The sequence below is a fragment of the Ahaetulla prasina genome, chromosome 13 (assembly GCF_028640845.1).
Source record: "Ahaetulla prasina isolate Xishuangbanna chromosome 13, ASM2864084v1, whole genome shotgun sequence".
Classification (NCBI taxonomy): domain Eukaryota; kingdom Metazoa; phylum Chordata; class Lepidosauria; order Squamata; family Colubridae; genus Ahaetulla; species Ahaetulla prasina.
In genome coordinates this window covers 9,326,906-9,342,892 of record NC_080551.1, presented here as the reverse complement: position 1 = coordinate 9,342,892, position 15,987 = coordinate 9,326,906, and the positions used below count along the sequence as shown (strand labels likewise).

Genomic DNA, 15,987 nt, shown 5'->3' with positions numbered 1-15,987 from the left:
CTTCGGCTGAATAAATGCTCTTAAAAGTTAAAAAAAAGCCTCTGATGATCGTGCAGCTCAGCTGAGATCATCAGAGCCTTTTAAAAGCATTTTTTCTACAACCTCTTCGGCCGAAGACATTGTAAAAAAATGCTTTTAAAAGGCTCTGAGATCCAAGCTGAGTTGCCTGATCGTCAGAGGCTTTTTTTCTTTTAAAGGCAAAAGAAAATGCTTTTAAAAGAAAAAAAAAACCTCTGACGATCAGGCAACTCAGCTGGGATCGTCAGAGCCTTTTAAAAGCGTTTTTTACAACCTCTTCGGCTGAAAAGGTTGTAGAAAAAATGCTTTTAAAAGTAAAAAAAAAACTTGGCCGTGCCCACCCAGTCACATTACCCCTCCAAGCCATGCCCACAGAACCGGTAGTAACAAATTTTACATTTCACCACTGCCCCAAAGCAATGCCTTCATCTCATTCCCAATCCATGAGTGAGGCAAGCTGAACCCGTCCTTAACTGCAAGAGGATCCAAACGACATGTTTCCTCATGTTCCTCATATACAGGTAGTCCCCAACATACAGCTATTCATTTGGTAACCATTCAAAGTTATAATGGCACCGAAAAAATGTGACTTATGACCTTTTTTTCACACTTATGACCATTGGCGCATCCATGGTGGTCACATGATCAAAATTCAGCCACTTGGCAACTATTTATTTGCAGTTGCAGTGTCCCAGATCATGTGATCACCTTTTGTGATCTTCTGACAAGCCAAGTCAATGGGGAAGCCAGATTCACTTAACAACCATGTGATTTAACTTAGCAGCTGGGGTGATTCACTTAACAATTGTGTCAAGAAAGTTCTTAAAACAGGGCAAACTTCAACGGCTCACTTAGCAACAGAAACTTGGGCCTCCATTGCAGTTATAAGTTGAGGACTAGCTATATTTCATGCCAGGTTCGGTTTTCTTCTGACATCAGGTTCAATGGAAAGCCCTTCAGCTCATCAGAGGGGAACAGTCCAAAGTCGTAGGGTTTAGTTAGCAACCAAAAGATGTACTGCCCCAAAGGACTGTATAGGTTCTCCTGCTTGAGCAGGAGGCTGGACTAGTGTCGTGTCCCACTCCTCCGCTGACGGCCGGGTCAGGGAAATCCGAATCAGGCTTGCCTCTGCAGCTCTGCCCAAAGTCCTAGCAAAGTCCTCAGAGCAGGCAGGAGACCAGTAAGTGACTTCAGCAAGATAAGTTCGACTTTTGCCTGACTCAGAGACTGCCAGAAAGTAGATCCTTTATATAGGCCATGGGGTGTGGCTCCATGACTCAGCACTCATTAAGGCCTGCCCCTCCCTTCCTTCTGTTGCCTCCGCCTCTCCAATCTTCTGATGCGAGGATTACTCCAATCAGCTGTTGTTGGGAGTAAACCCTCCTCAGGCTCACCTGCTGTGGAGGAGGGGGAGGGGTCTAGCTGCTCCGTTTGCCTGGGCATGGAGTCAGGGCTGGGGCAGGGAGATTCTCCTTCTTCTGCAGTTTGTGTGGGCATGGAGCCAGGACTGGGACCGGGAGGCATACATTCCTCAGTGTTCGGGAGCAGGTAAGAAGGCCCCGGCTGCTCTGAGGGCGGGCAAGACACAACAACTAGACAACCTCCAAGGTCCCTTCCAACTCTATTCTATTCTAAAGGTGCTTTTTCAAGAGGCACCCGGACTTCTCTTTGTTTTGCTTTGAAGACGTTTCACTACATCCAAGAAACTTCTTCAGTTCAGTTCCGTTCAAAACTGAGGAAGCTCCTTCGATGAGAAGCCAAACGTCTTCAAGGAAAAACAAAGAGAAGTCCAGGTGCCTCTTGAAAAAACACCTTTGGGATAACACTGACCTGGATGACTGAGAATCTCCACGGACAAAAGATGAACTTGCAAGAAACCTGAAACTTAGTGGTCGCCAATGGATCTAACAGAGGTAGCCTTAGAGACACGGCCTCTGTTCTCCTTTAGTGTTGTGGTCCGCCAGCAGCCTGCGGAGCTGGCAACGGAGTCGGACAGCGATGAAGCTGAGGTGAGGCTAGGACCATCGGGAAGTGAGGTGCGGACTCTAGAGCCTCCAGAGACCGATAGTAGTGAGGCAGAGGAACAGGAAGAGCCTGTTCCTAATGCACACATGAGAAGAGCTGCCAGAAGGCAAGAGCAGCTAAAGCAAAGAGGATGACTCGGGAGTAGAGCCAAGAGATGATTGGCCCCTCCTATAAGGCTTAAAAGACCAGCAACAGCCTTTGGGCTCTTTGCTGGAAAACAACGTTGATAGTTTTGCCTGCTTGCATTTATTTTTGTATCGGTGTCTTCTGAACATTTGCCAAGAAAGGCCTTTGGGAGTTTGCCTAATTGGACCAAGGTTGATGATAAGACTGAGGAATTTGTGTTGGGAGGAATTTGCTGTAATTTAGTTGAAGTATGCTGAGAACGAAGTAATTCTCAGCTGTTCGAATAAAATTTGTTTGTTTTTTCATGGACTGAGTTTCTTACTACCTACTTGGGCCTGGGTCACAGCATTCAGATGGTGTGCTTCAAGATCCCAGTTGCTCAGGCCAATCACAGAGGGAGCAAAAGGCAACGGATTTTCTCATCCATTCCAGCTTCAAGAAGGATTTGCTGCCACCAAGCACTTCCCTCCCCTCTTGGCTAAACACCTGGGCCCACAACAGAGGCTAATTAATTTTGCAAGCATGTAAGCAATGTGGATCGACTGTGTGTGCCATCACCGTTGTGCGAGATTCCAGGTTTTAATGAGAAGGCTGGCAGAAAGGGCATCATTATTTCCTTACTGCCAACCCGTCGACTATATCATTTGGCATTGCTACTAAATGTACCACTTGAAATTGACCGAGGCAGCTGGGGAAAAAAAAAAAAACAAGCAGACATCTGTTCTTTGGTACGGGGTTTCTGTGAGCTGTGCCAAGCGTCTTCCTTAGTTGGAAAAATACTATTTGCACAAAAGGGTTTATTTTGGAGAGGGTTAGTCCCTTGGATGCCAGGGGACTCGTGAAGGTCAGTTTTTAACCCAAAAGAGCAGGGTTTAAATCAAGAGTTCTCCTTACGAGAATATCTCCTGCATCTTTCTGCCTACGGAACCGGCACTTAGTTTGGTGAAAGGAAATTTGCTTTCCAAATTCATTTCGAAGAAGAATGGAAATTCAGTGAAATTCTCGTGGAGGGAGCAGGGCCCTATGGCACACTGAGTGATGTGGTGGCCAAATGGAGAAGAAGGCACAAGTGACCTTATAGAACTGTGCAAGAGTTCCTAACTACAGTACTGGCCAAAAATTGTGGAAACCTTTTGGGAAAAGTGTATTTTCTAAAACTAGCTAATAACACCACTTTTTCTGGAGTAGTACCCTAAAATTATATATAAATATATATCAACCACCCCCACTGCAAAGATTGTTACCAAAATCTTTTGAATGTAACTCGACAATAGGGAGATAACAGGGGTGGGGGTGGAGGGGAGGAACAGAAAAGGGGAAATTAACTGGGGAATCTTCGTGCACAAACCTTTCGTTCTGGCTTTGCTATACTGTAAACCTCTTAGCAAAATTATACCTTTCTCACCAAATGGAATCGAGGGTCTTTTTTTCCCAAGGAACCAAGTCATGGCAGGTGTGACAGTGATATTATTCTGAGCTACTTTTCTCACACTTTCCCCTGCTCCAGGACTCAATTCTCTCTTTACCATCCCTTAATGGTTCAGTGCACGAATAGAAAGGCAGAAGTCCTTAGAGGCACTCCATCGCTTCCTACATCTCTTCTACTTTGTCTCAACTGAGATGATGGAACTGTCCCAAATTTGAAATGTTGGATTCATCCTCCATGCCAAACTAACTTCCCCTCCTGTTTAGCTTCACCCTCTGTAGCCCGAGAATTGCTCACCCTCGTACAGCATGCAGCAGTCGCAGAGATGGGTAGGCGGTGCGGACGTTTATGCGATGCTTGAGGATGAGTTCGTTGACCCACTCCACCCGTTCCTTGCCCCCTTTGGCCATAAATGCCGGGATCCAAAGGATGCTGCCATTGAGGCTATGAAGGCGTTGAAGCAGCTTCTCACGCCATGTGTCATTCACCAGGTCCTCAAAGGCACGCTGGATGACGGAAGGGTTCATGGTGACCAGATCAGTCTTCATTCCAACATCGTGGGTATATTCCTGCACCGGGGCTAAGTTGCATCTGGAAATGGAGATTATTATTATTATTGAGTCTGTCATCTGCACCTCTATAGCTGTCCGGTTTGGTTCTGCAACCCAACAAGACAGACACAGACTTCGGAGGATAATTACAACTGCGGAAAAAATAATTGCTACCAACCTGCCTTCCATTGAGGACCTGTATACTGCACGAATCAAGAAGAGGGCCGTGAAAATATTTACAGACCCCTCGCATCCTGGACATAATTGTTTCAACTCCTACCCTCAAAACGACACTATAGAGCACTGCACACCAGAACAACGCCATCTCTCCACTAACCAAATAATTCCCTCAACACTATCAAACTATTTACTAAGTCTGCATTACTATTAATCTTCTCATCGTTCCCATCTTCTTCCACTTATGACTATATGACTGTAACTTTGTTGCTTGTATCCTTATGATTTATATTGATATTGTTTCCTGATTGCTTATTTGTACCCTATGACTATCATTAAGTGTTGTACTTTAGAATTCTTGATGAACATATCTTTTCTTTTATGTACACTGAGAGCATATGCAATCACACTTGGCCTTTAAAAACTTCTATTCTGTTCTGTTCTGTTCTGTTCTATTATTTAGAATATAGGCTCAGGTCTCCCTTTAAGTTAAAGAGTCTGAAAGAATACAGTTAATATAAATGGCAATTGTTTATAAAAATTATTAAGGGCAAACAGAAATATACAGTATATTACTTCCCCAGTAAGGAAGAAAAAGCAGAAATGGTTAAATATTAAATATATTTAATTATGGGTTTTTAAAAAAAATTTGGAAGTGACATCTGGATTTTGTGCTTGTGATTAAAAAGAAAAAAAACTTTGACTTTAGTTTGCCGATTAGATAGATTTGTTATTATAGAAATGGCTAATATCAGTGGTGGGTTTCAAATTTTTTTACTACCGTTTCTGTGGGTGTGACTTGCTGGGCGTGGCGTGGCTTGGTAGGTGTGGCTTGGTGGGCATGGCAGGGGAAGGATACGGCAAAATCCCCATTTCCTCCCGATCAGCTGGGACTTGGGAGGCAGAGAATAGATGGGGGTGGGGCCAGTTAGAATTTTTACTACCAGTTCTCCGAACTACTCAAAATTTCTGCTACCGGTTCTCCAGAACTGGTTAGAACTTTCTGAAACCCACCTCTGGCTAATATATACTAACATGTAAAAGTTAAAAAAAAGAGGCTGTAATGTTATCTGCTGTACTAAAAAAAGTCGGAAGTCAGTGCTTTTTGCTTTTTGCTTTTAGAATAGAATAGAATAGAATAGAATAGAATAGAATAGAATAGAATAGAATAGAATAGAATAGAACATAATTTTTCCCTTTTAAACCACATTTTATTCCCCCCTCTCTTTTTCGTTCTCCTAATTTCCTATTTTTAGTTTCCTTTATATTTTATACTTGGATAAAACAATAAAATAGCAATAGCACTTAGACTTACATACTGCTTCAACGTACTTTATAGCCCTCTCTAAGCAGTTTACAGAGTCAGCATATTATAAAAGTTAAATACAGGCTGAGGAACAGACTACATATTCCATTCTAGACATCATGTAGAGCAGTAGTCCACAACCCTTCTGACTTTATTAGAGATGCTGAGTACAGAGTGAGCAAGACAAACTCTGCAGAAAAACCACTGGAAAATCATATATTGAAAGCAATCTCCAATGTCCCAAACCCTCCCCACTGGGAGAATAGTCCAATCAGATCCTGTTCCAATGTTTTGGGAACCGGGTGCCTTTGGCACTGCGGTAAATTCCTTTCCCAGGACCAGTGTCCTTGAAGGCAGGAAGATGGCTCAGTTTGCCACCTCTGCTTCTGGTCAGTGTCCATACTCCCCAATTTCCCACGGCATTCTTTTCACACCTCCAAATGGTGCGGTGGCCTAGAGGTGTGGAGCTCTCACCTCACAATCGGGAGGCTGTGAGTTCGATTCTAGGTTTAGAGGCAGATATTTCTCTCTCTGGGCACATGGAGAATATATATGCTGAACAAAACTCCGCATTGGCGACAGGAAGGGCATCTGGCCATTGAACATTCTGCAAGCTCCATTCAGTTGCCCAGACTCTTCCCCGCAAGGGATTATGGGGTCTTTAAAGGAAGATGATGATTAGGGGAAATATTGGACAGCAATGGAGAAAAAATGGAGAGAGGAGTAGAGGGTAAGACAGGAGAAGGAAAGAGAGGAAAAGAAGGAAGGGAAAAGGAGAGGAAGAAAGGAAAAAGAGTAGGAGAGAAGGTTAGAAAGGGATGGGAAGAAGGGAGGAGAGATAGGGAAGGAAGGGGAACTAGAGAAGAGGAAGGCATAGAAGAAAGAAGAAAGTAGGAAAGAATAGAAGAAGGCAGGGAAGAGAAAGAGAGAAGGAGAAAGATTGTTGTAAAATAAGGGAGAAGAAAGGGTAGAAGACCAACCCCGAATATAATTAAAAGATCTTTTTTTCCCCTTTCTTTTAGAAAATATATGTACTGCATAGGCGTGATTAACTATGAATAAGAGAATGTACATTTGTCTTGGCGACATTTCGACGAAGTCTCATTCGTCATCTTCAGGCTTCAGCTTCGTGCTTCTGGGAGCAATGTGTGATTGCAGCTGTTTCTTCCTTTTTAACTGCTACTGGGGGTTTGGACTGATTGGGTGGGAGCTTGGCTGTGCTCTGATTGGATGGGGTTTTTTTGTGCTCTGATTGGCTGGGGGTGTGTCCTGTTTGGGTGGGGGCTTGGTTGTGCTCAGATTAGTCTGAGTTGCAGGGGGATCTGAGCTGGTGAGCTACATTGTTTTTGTTTGGCTTCGTGTTCGTGGTCGTGCAACATCTTCATAGTGGGTGTCAGTCTGCTGCATGTATGGATTGGAGGGGTTTGAAATGGCTAATGTTGCAGCTGCGGTCTGGCTTCTGGTCCTTGGTCGAAGGAGAAAACCCGAATAACCAAAGACCTACGTACAAACACCCGTGAAAACCTCAGAAAACATAAAAATATATTTATAATTTAATGTTTACAATAAATAAAATAAAAAAACTTTTTTTCAAAAAAGAAGAAGATGATTCCTTTCACACCTCCAGCTGTCTCCCCTTCCCAAATGCCCCCCTCTCCCCCTAGTTATGGCAGTTGCTAGCAAGCTTCAACGAAAGCGAAGGTCGGCAGCTGACACCTGCCTTCCATTCAATGGTCTCTCTGCAGGTCTCTTGCTACCTGCCTCCAAATGAGAAACACAACGTTGTAGGGTTGTGCCAAAGCTTGGGGGTGCAATGCTGCTTATGCCACTCTTGATACCTGCTGCCCCAGATGCCACGGCTTCTGTTGTCCAAGCCTTTTTCCATCGGCCAACAGCTTCTTTAAGCTCCCAGTTTAAAAGGAATAAGGAAGGAGCCAATATTTAACCCCTGGAATTAATAGTAGTGGCCAAAATTGTGGAAACCTTTTGGGAAAAGTGTCTTTTCTAAAACTAGCTAATGACAACCACTTTTTTTTTTGGAGTAATAAATTTATATATCGATTGAAAGATATTTTACTCAAGAATGTAATGCAATAACTTTTATGAAGGATTTGCTATTAGAATAGCGGTTACAGTATAAAGAAGAAATGTGAAACACATAGAAAAAATGAGATATACAAAAATTATCCCCATGTCAGTCAATACTTAGTTGGGTAACTTTTACCCTGAATTACAGCCTTACAACGTCTTCCCATGGAGTGAACCGAGTCTTTTAGTTCTGCAGCTGTTATCATGTGAAACCAAGATTGAAGGATTGCTTCTATTAACTGGGTTTTATTGCTGGGTCGCTTCTGACTAACCAGTTTCTTTAGTCGGCTCCATAGATTTTCCATTGGATTAAGAAGGTCTGGGCTATTCCCAAGCCATTCCATCAGTGGAATAGGATTATCTTGAAACTCCCCCCCCAAAGTGGCTTTATTAGCCATCAAACCTCAAAAATACACTTTTCCCAAAAGGTTTCCACGATTTTGGTCATTACTCTAAGTAGCCTAGCTTTGGTCATTACTCTAAGTAGCCTAGCTAGGTGGTACATTAATAATGGGCCGCGGTGTGGCTCAGGCTGTAAGATAGCCTGTTATTAAACACAGCTGCCTGCAATTACTGCAGGCTCGAGTCCCACCAGGCCCAAGGTTGACTCAGCCTTCCATCCTTTATAAGGTAGGTAAAATGAGGACCCAGATTATTAGGGGGGGCAATAAGCTGACTTTGTATATAAATATACAAATAGGATGAAACTATTGCCTTACACAATGTAAGCCGCCCTGAGTCTTCGGAGAAGGGCGGGATATAAATGTAAATTTTAAAAAAAAGAGAGAGAGAAGGAGAGAAGGAGAGAAAGAGGGAAGGAAGGAGAGAAGGAGTTAGAGAAAGAAGTTTTCCTAAAAGATAGCCTGCTTTTTTGCTACCTAAGGTCTTGCCTGAAGCCGAGAAGTCTCCTTGCCCTTTCCAGGAGAGGTTACCTTATCACAAAGCTGTGAGTGTCAATTTCCTTGCCACAGCCGCTGTTCAGCAGGATGCCCGAATTCCCCACAATGGCACAGGTCCGATAGTGCTTGCCCTTCAATGGGGATGTCCTCGGCAAGAGGGCATAGAGGTTTTGGGAAACATTCATGGTGCTGTCTCTGTCAAACACATAGTGGATGATGTCTCCCGGTTTCAGAGTTCCCTTGAGCACCGAGATGTCTTTCTCTGCATCCAAAAACTTCAGGATGTGTTTTCTTTTAGAAGAAGAGGAAGATAAGAACACAAAAAGAGCCCTTAGGCTTCAGGAATACTGCCTAGCCCTTCCTCTCTCCTTCCCTCCCTACTCCTCTCCTCTCCTTCCTTCCTTCCTTCCTTCCTTCCTTCCTTCCTTCCTTCCTTCCTTCCTCCCTCCCTCCCTCCCTCCTTCCCTCTCTTCCCTTCCCTTCTTTCCCTCCCTCCTTCCCTACTCCTCTTCTTTCTTCCGTCCTTCCTTCCATTTCTCTCCTTCCCTCTCTCCCTTCTTCCCTCCCCTCCCTTCTATCCCTTTCTCTCCTTCCTTACTCCCCTCCTCTCTCCCTCCCTACACCTTTCCTTCCTTCCTTCCTTCCTTCCTTCCTTCCTTCCTTCCTTCCTTCCTTCCTTCCTTCTTTTCTTCCTTCCTTCCCTCCATTTTTCTCCTTCCCTCTCTCCCTCCTTCCCTTCCCTCCCTCCCTTCCCTTCCCTTCTCTACCTCACCTTCCTTCTTTCCCCCCTCCCTCCCTCCCTCCACCCACTGTAGTGGCAATATGGAGGACAATTGCTATTTAGTGACATATTTGAATTTCTCCTTGATATTTAAAAAAAAAAATCTTACAAGTTTAGAGCTCCTTCAGAGCCAGCCTGCTTGGTTATTTTCAGTCTTGTTTACTGAATTGGAGGAGGAGAGGATCTTCACATGGCTTCAAAGCTTATTGTGTTGTGAAAGTCCCAAGACATTCAATATCCAGCCCAGAGTCATGGACCACCCAATCAAGGTCAGGTCTAACAGCTCCTGACCACAGCAGGGCCATGAAGTCACAGTACCAGGTTTTGATTAAAAACTACATCGTTGTTTTGTTGTTTGTCGGGAACTTCTACGTACAACCTAGTATTGGATTCTGTAAAAACTGGCCACCTTGAAATATTATTATATATATATTGTATAATATATCATTATTAAGGAGCTCCTAAACAGCTTATAGAAGATTTGGGAATCATCTTGCTTGGTATTTATGTTTTTAATCCTAGGCTTTTAAATATGTTTGCTTAGTTGATAATAAAGCTTTAAATCCCTTTATCCACTTGTTCATTGTCTCTGGATCTAAAAGAACAGTTACACGGTCAACTGATCACTGCTTTGACCCTAGGCAAAACAACTACCTATCTTTTCACATCTTTCTCTCTCTCTTTCCTCCTTTCCTTCACTTTGCATGCAGTCTTGGCTTTTGATGTTATGTCCCACCTCCATTCTTCTTCAACAGCTTTGAAAATTTGCCAAACGCAAATTCCATATTTCTATATTGTATCAAAACTATTTCATCCTCTGTGTTTTCCATTTTACTTTGAAATTCATCCATTTTATTTTCTAATTTTAAATTATGTTGCTTAATTTCTGCAACCTCCTCTTCTAATAAAATCACATTCGTTGCCAAACTTTGTACTGCCATTACAAATCCTTCTTTAACTTCTTTATTTCCCACTTGAATTTCTGATATCTGCTCTTTCATTTCAGACATCTCATCAGTTATTACTTTAAATTTTTCTTCTATAAAGCCTTTTAAGTTCTCTTGTAACGCCTCTAAATTCAATGTTCTAGTCTCTGCTGTATGAGCTGGAGAGGCACCAGCTGATAAAGTTCCAGAGCTCTTTGTTACAGTAGACTTTAATTGTTTGGCTGCCATCTTCTATAAAATTATTTATTTATTTATTTCCAACTTAATATTCACTTTAAATCTTCTTAACTTCTAAAAAACACAGTCTTTTAAAGCAATATTTAAAAATCTCCCTAGATTCTATCAGCAGGCAGCAAAGAGTTAAAGAGTTAAAGCAGCAAGTAACATGCAAATTACCAACTGCAGACAAACGCTGAAAGTATCACTTTCGCTTTCCACTCGTTAACTTGTTAACAATTCGCCTCCATTTTCTTGCTGTTTTCAAGCTTGTTACAAAGTATCGGGGAATCGGCTTAGCTACTTGCATAAAGTTCTCCCACTTTCGTTCTGTCCGGTATAATCCTTTATTGTCCAAAATAAGTCTCGCCGTTTGGTCGTGGTGATTGGTTCCGCCAAAGCAGAAGAATCCTCGGATCTGGAGCACTTCGGGTTACTGGAGGGAACTTAACCCTTCAAACCCCTTTTTTCTCAGGGGCTTTAGGGAAATTCAACCTCTGCCCTCAGCTCACCACCTTCTCCTTCTCCCGAAGAGGGGGTTTTCCGAACCGCTGGACAGCAGATTTAAGCTGTCCTAGCGATTCCACATAATCCAGAGGTTGGTGATCATAAAGATCACCGCCATCACCTACGGTGCCAAACCGGAAGTCTGGAAACTGGATGTTCATTTTAATCTGGTTCACCGAACCAGTCTTTGCAAGGACTGGCTGAGACTGCCCACCCTGCCCCGCCCCTCTTAGGAGTCTCCACGCAGTCTGTTTTGGATGCCAGGTAAGTTCAGGGCCCGCATGGAGGCTCTGGGAAGGTGAAAAACAGGCCTACTGGAAGTTCTGGAAGTCCGAAAATGGGCCTGTTTCTGGCCTCTGGAGGGCATCCAGAGCCCAGGGGAAGCCATTTTCGCCATCCCAGAGGCTCGAGGAAAGCCTCTGGAGTCTCAGGAGGGCAAAAAAAGGGCCGACCAGAAAAACAGGCCTGTTTCTAGCCTCCGGATGGCCTCCGGAGCCCAGGGGAAGCCATTTTTGCTCTTCTGGAGGCTCAAGGAAAGCCACCGGAATGGCCACACACACCCAGAAATCGGGCAGAGAACCAGTTGCTAAAACTTCTGAATCCCACCCCTGGATGGCTAGGAAGTCCTACCTTGCAAATGGTTACAGGAATTTTGAAATTACAATTGCTCCTGTAACAACAAGGAAAAGCATGCTACTAATATTGATTTAAGTAACCTTATCGCAGATTGGAGCCGGATCAGATCCGAGATTAGTAAGGAAAATTGGGGGAGGGAGAGGAACAACCCCCCCAACCCCCCCCCCAAAAAAAAGGCAACAAGAAAACCCAGAAGTTGAAAGCGAGGCCTCCATTCCTGATCCACTACACAGATGTGTATTCATCAGGCATTCAGCTCGATTCGGAGGCCATTTCAGTAATACTAATACTTCTTGGCATGCATAATCCATCTGCACTTCATGCAAAAATCATTTCCCCAGCTCTGTCAATAAGGCTTTCTAGCCTGGAGCTATCCGATTCTTTGAGGGATTCCAACTTACGCAAACAGAACTCTACAATGGAACAAAAGAAGAAGAAAGTAATCCATCGGTGCTTGCAAATGGTTTCTTTTTATATATTCCATGACAGGAAGGGCATTTTTTTTTTCCAGGGCCGTCCTGAAATATAAGTACTGTGCTTCTTCTTCTTTTTTTTTAAAGCAGAGGGAAGATTGAGCCATCTTTACTCGGGGTGTTCTGGGAATGGGAGCCTTAAGCTATCTGCACATCCCCAAAAATCAAGATGGCAGCCACGGTCAGGCACCAGGTTGGAGAAAGTGGATTTGGCCTTAGAAACTGAGCTCTCTCCGCTTTTTAAAAAACAATTCTGGAGTTTATTTTATTTATTTTTTATTTGCATTTATATCCCGCCCTTCTCCGAAGACTCAGGGCGGCTTACATTGTGTTAATCAATAGTCTCATCCATTTGTATATTATAAACAAAGTCAACTTTTATTGCCCCCAACAATCTGGGTCCTCATTTTACCTACCTTATAAAGGATGGAAGGCTGAGTCAACCTTGGGCCTGGTGGGACTTGAACTTGCAGTAATTGCAAGCAGCTGTGTTAATAACAGACTGCATTAGTCTGTTGAGCCACCAGAGGCCCTATTTGGGCTCCGTTGTGGTTGTCAGTGGAGGATTACCTGCGTATATCCTCCCCTGACAACCACAATTGAGCCCAACGTTTCTGTTGCTAAGTGAAGCATTTATGAAGTGGTGTTTTGCCCCATTTTGTGACCGTTCCTGCCACAGTTGTTAAATGAATCACTGCAGTTGTTAAGTTAGTCACACGGCTGTTAAGTGAATCTGGCTTCCTTGTCGATTTCGCCTATCAGCTTTTCAAACAATTTTATTCTGCTTGCCTTTGAAATCATTTGTGTTAAGGAAGCTGCCTATGGATGGAGCCATTTGTCAAGATGGGGATTAGAAACTCATCTATCATTTGGAAGGCCCAGACTCACCCCATGAACTGACCCCTGGTTGTTCCGCTCCTTGTCTACCCTATAACTAGTATCTACCTTGGCCTTTTGTCTGTTGTCTGTCAACCGTGGCTGACATTTGTCCCTGTGGGCCATTCCCCATACCTGATGGTCAGTGACAGCGTCTGATTGTGTATCCACTGGGATTGAACTGTCTTGTCATGGTGCTTAATGTTGTCGTTACTTTGCTCAGCAACAGCTGGAGATGAAGACCCATTGACTGCCCCTTCAGTTCTGGAGAGAAAAAGGAGAACAAAGAAGAATGAAAGATATAGACAGACAGACAAATGATAGATGGTAAATGGTAAATGATAGGTGATAGATGAGATAGATAGATAGATAGATAGATAGATAGATAGATAGATAGATAGATAGATAGATAGATAGATAGATGATAGATCAGTGACAGCTAACATTTTTGCCATCACGTGCCAGAAGGGGAGGCAGGGGGGGGATCGTGCATGCCCACATCCATAATTCTATGCGCCCTCCCACCACTCCTGCCACGCAATGGCCCGGTAGGCCCATTTTTCTATCTCACCTGGCTCCAGAGCCTTTCTAGGAGTCGGGGGGGGGCACCAAAATGGACTCCCCCCCGCAGAGGTCCTTTGAATGCCAGAAATGGCCCATTTGCCAACTTCTGGTGGGACAGGCCTCCAGAGGACCTCCGGGGTAGTGGGTGGGGAAGACTATTTTCACCCTCCCCAGACTCCTAGAGAGGCCCTGGAGGCTGGAGACAGCAAAAAACAGGCTTTTTTTTAGATAGATAGATAGATAGATAGATAGATAGATAGATAGATAGATAGATAGATAGATAGATAGGTAGGTAGGTAGGTAGGTAGGTAGGTAGGTAGGTAGGTAGGTAGGTAGGTAGGTAGGTAGGTAGGTAGGTAGATAGACAGACAGACAGACAGACAGACAGTCAGACAGATAATGAGTAGATATGAGAGGGGGGGAAAAATAGGTGATAGAGATGATAGATATGTAGATAGATGAATAGGTTGGGCAATGTGGATAGATAGATAGATAGATAGATAGAGATAGATAGATAGATAGATAGATAGATAGATAGATGACAGACAGACAGTCAGACAGATAATGAGTAGATATGAGAGGGGGGGAAAAATAGGTGATAGAGATGATAGATATGTAGATAGATGAATAGGTTGGGCAATGTGGATAGATAGATAGATAGATAGATAGATAGATAGATAGATAGATAGATAGATAGATAGATAGATAGATAGACAGACAGACAGAGAAGGGGGGATTTATTAATAGTATTCCCAATATCCTTCTGATTGCCTGCCTATGCCAGCCAGCCTGCAATCCATGTGAAGTGAGCTAGGCGAAGCTATTAGTTAAAAACCAGCTGAGTTTCCCCATTCCTTTTCCTCTTCTGATGACAGTCAAACAAACACCATCCTGATGGGTTCTTGTTGGAGCCATTTGGGAGGAGCGATTCTATCAGTTTTGATTCCTCTCTATTTTTCCTCTTTTGGAACCAATCCATTTAGGTTTTCTCTCTTTTCGCACCACCTTATTTCCTTTATCGCACTGATTTTTTTTTTAAATAACAAAACAAAACAAAATGTGCTATAATTTGCTTACAAATTGGTAAGCGTTTTCTTGAAGAGGTTTATTTTGTTTGCAAATTAATGTACACCGTGTGTGCAAGCAATTTTCCCTCAGGCAATTTGGAAACGTTGTTTTCACAGATACATGCAGAAGCCTGCCTTTATCTATCTCTATATATAAAAGCGAAAACCACTCACGCATTAATCACGAAATCTCCAGAACTATAAAGCCTACAGACCTGAAATTTGCCACGTATGTTCCTCTTGGCTTCTAGGTGCTCACTAAGAAAGGATTTTTCAAAATGACCGTCAGAGCATTAGTATTTCCTATATTATTATTATAACATGCTCTGACGCTAATTAGTTAGATGTTCTACTCAGAGGTGGGTTTCAGCAGGTTCTGACCAGTTCTGGAGCACCGATAGTGGAAATTTTGAGTAGTTTGGAGAATTCATAGTAAAAATTCTGACTGGCCCCACCCCCTTCTATTTTCTGCCTCCCGAGTTCCAGCTGATTGGGAGGAAATGGGGATTTTGCAGTATCCTTCCCCTGGAGTGGGGAGGGAATGGAGATTTTACAGTATCCTTCCCCTGCCACACCCACCAAGCCATGCCACGCCCACCAAGCCACACCCATAGAACCAGTGGTAAAAAAATTTGAAACCCATCACTGGTTCTATTCCCCCTCCCAACTTGAAAACAACTCTGGAGAGAATGCGAAAGCAAGATTTCCTGCTTTCTAGCAAATATAAATTGCACGGCACAGCTGATCATCGGAAATACTGGTTTTCCCTAACCGGCAGCATTTTTTACTACCGGTTCGGGTGAACTGGTCCAAACTGATGGCATTTCACCCCTGCTTGCTAGTCTTCCACATAAGATTGGCTGATCTTAGAGAACTGTCCACCAACCAATGCTGATTTATTGACCAGTAACCAAGTGCCATTTTTTCAGGTCAATGACTCAACACATGACTTTCCTTTTCCCCCCTCCCTTTTTTTTTTTTCATTTCGATAAAAGGGAACATATTGCTAACACATTGCAGTGTTTATGAGATTGCCATGATACCAACCTGCAAGACTAAATTGCCTTCGAAACTTCCCACATATGTTGGTAACATAAACAAAGGGCTTCTTTGAAACTGAAATCTGAAGACATATGGCAAGGTACAAATGCTGTTGTTTGTTCTCACTGTGGAGAACAACTTGCCTGTACCCAATTAGATGCTAAATTGAAGGAGGCAGAGTTTTCATGGGTAATCACACACCAAAGGCTTTATTTTATTTTATTTTGACATGCATATGTATACATTCGAACTAGACTGTGATG

The 15,987-nt window shown here is 43.3% G+C and overlaps 1 protein-coding gene across 1 annotated transcript in view; it reads right to left on the bottom strand.

Annotated features, from left to right (window-relative positions):
- Positions 1 to 15,987, bottom strand: part of ST8SIA2 (ST8 alpha-N-acetyl-neuraminide alpha-2,8-sialyltransferase 2) — a 46,640-nt gene that overhangs the window by 4,100 nt on the left and 26,553 nt on the right. The window contains exons 3-5 of the mRNA XM_058156306.1: positions 13,188 to 13,316; positions 8,650 to 8,907; positions 3,893 to 4,186 (exon numbers count right to left, since the gene is read on the bottom strand). Coding sequence (XP_058012289.1) covers positions 3,893 to 4,186; positions 8,650 to 8,907; positions 13,188 to 13,316 — 681 coding nt within the window. The remainder of the gene's footprint in view (positions 1 to 3,892; positions 4,187 to 8,649; positions 8,908 to 13,187; positions 13,317 to 15,987) is intronic.